This window comes from Anoplophora glabripennis, unplaced genomic scaffold, assembly GCF_000390285.2.
Source record: "Anoplophora glabripennis isolate ALB-LARVAE unplaced genomic scaffold, Agla_2.0 scaffold284, whole genome shotgun sequence".
Classification (NCBI taxonomy): domain Eukaryota; kingdom Metazoa; phylum Arthropoda; class Insecta; order Coleoptera; family Cerambycidae; genus Anoplophora; species Anoplophora glabripennis.
The window spans coordinates 129,785-131,864 of record NW_019416385.1 but is presented as its reverse complement, the minus strand read 5'-3'; the positions used below and the strand labels follow the sequence as shown (position 1 = coordinate 131,864).

The 2,080-nt window shown below is 31.9% G+C and overlaps 1 protein-coding gene across 3 annotated transcripts in view; it reads right to left on the bottom strand.

Moving 5' to 3' along the window:
- The window catches only part of LOC108906321 (B2 protein-like), a 22,149-nt gene extending 20,790 nt beyond the window's left edge, over positions 1-1,359 (bottom strand). The window contains exon 1 of one of the 3 annotated variants that reach the window (XM_018709548.1): positions 1,280-1,359. In XM_018709548.1, the coding sequence (XP_018565064.1) occupies positions 1,280-1,327 (48 nt within the window). In that variant the 5' untranslated portion in view covers positions 1,328-1,359. The remainder of the gene's footprint in view (positions 1-1,279) is intronic. The other 2 variants (XM_018709547.1, XM_023454387.1) reach the window with 2 other exon arrangements.
- Between the last annotated feature and the right edge of the window lie 721 nt (positions 1,360-2,080).

The window sequence follows — 2,080 nt, the reverse complement described above, 5'->3', positions numbered from 1 at the left end:
TTTGACTTCGTTGGCAGCGATTTGTATTCTTTGCCACAACTCTTCACACGAACCAATAGATTCTTCCAAATAGAAAAATGAAGAGGATTGAAGTCCGGACTTCTGGGTGGCCAAGTAAAAATGCTTCCACGGCTTGAAGAAGTTCCACTTTATTTAAGAAGAGACATGTGGTTCATGCACGACGGAGCTGCACCGCATTTTTCTTGGCCAGTGCGTGCATATTAAGATGCAGTTTTTCCAAATCGCTGGATTGGCCATCTAAGCATTTTTGCTTGGCCATCCAGAAGTCCGGACTTCAATCCTCTTGATTTTTCTATTTGGTCTCGAATGAAAGATATAGTTCACAAAAAATCTATTGGCACGTGTGAAGAGTTGTGGCAAAGAATACAAATCACTGTCAACGAAGTCAGACGCAATCCGAATGTTTCAAACTCGAAGATCTCTCTGAAGACGTGTAATGTATATCAGTGTCAACGGTGGATTTTTCGAACAATTACTTTAAATTATAATTACATATTCTATTTGTTGTAATAACACGAAGAAACACTTGGTTTGTTTCGCTTTTAATTTCTCATATTATTAAAACATAGTGTTAAAATCGATTTTCCTCGAAAACGGATCGAGATACCGAAATGAAATAAGAGTACATAATTAGTGAAAAAATGATAGTTCTTTCAGGTTTTGAATCAAGTTTCATATTAAATATACAGGGTAAAAAGTTATTAACTAAATTTTCGGTAAAATTGGTCGTAAGTGGCGCCCTCTATGAGCAATGCTGGAATTACAATACGCATCTTATTCGTCGCCTAAAAAAATATAGTTTCACAAATTTTCAAGTTTCTAATCTACATATTTTCAGAATAATCGCAAAAAAACGATTTAAAATTTTAACTTTCAACACCCTGTATTTCCGAAACTATCAACTTTCGGATAAGGCATGTTTGCGCCAATGGATACCATTTCACGTGTGGTATCTTCAGCTTTCGACTTTCCCATTGTTAATTAATCACCCTGTATAAATCCGTAGTCGGAAATGAGCCGTTTTGGCCCTGGGGCAATTTAATTTAAGTAAACAGATCAGAAGACCAGATAGCAGATTCAATGATCCTTTTTAACGCGTTTCTTTCATATTTCAGGGGGGGAGTAACATAAGAACCAAATATTATTTTTTTACTCATAGATTGTTTTTGACAAACCGGTACTTACTTTTAAATAAGAGAAAAGTTATGATAATGAAGTTATTCATATGCAACTGTAATTAGTAATATGTATAACTTACCGAAACCACTAACGTGGCGACACAAATAAATGCTATACAAGTTTTCATGATTCGATGTTTTTATTAATAATGACATTTTAGGAGTTCTTTTTATATATATTTACGAGATTGCCACGTTTTATCTGGAGGTTAAGCAAGGGTAAAAGAAAAAAACATTAACAAATTTAGATATACCTTGAATCACTTCTGTTATAAATAATATTTTTAGTAGATAAAAAAAAAACAACTGAGATTATTCAAATTAAATAAAGAAAGCATCATCAATAACAAAACTTCGCAGTGAGAAATCAAAACTAACATTGTCTTAGTGAACAAGTGAAACAAGTTACTTGATACATCCATACCAACAACAATATTTTAACAAATTCTTTTCAATTTTCATAAAAACTACATCATTTGCAGTTCGTAAAACAATTAGATATATTCAATTAGAAAAATGTATATACTGTACACTTGCAGCATATACTGCTAACTGTGGTGGTAAAGTATGAATGTGATATTTTTTTAACAAATAAGTTCTTAAAAGATTCTTGACATGTGTAACAAAAGCCAAAACGCGTTCTATTTATTGGTCAGATTTCGAATAATTCTGCTGAAACCGAAATGGTTCAAATTTCGATTAATTTCAGAGGAAATGATTATAAAAAAACATCCCTTAAATAGGGGTAAAGTTATGAATATCAATATCATTACGAAAAGGAGTATGAATGGGCAGCAAAAAATTCTAATTCTTTTTTACTGTATTTTAAAGGCATTAAGCTAATTTAAGTAAATTTAGAAATATGTCAAAAAATCTTATCA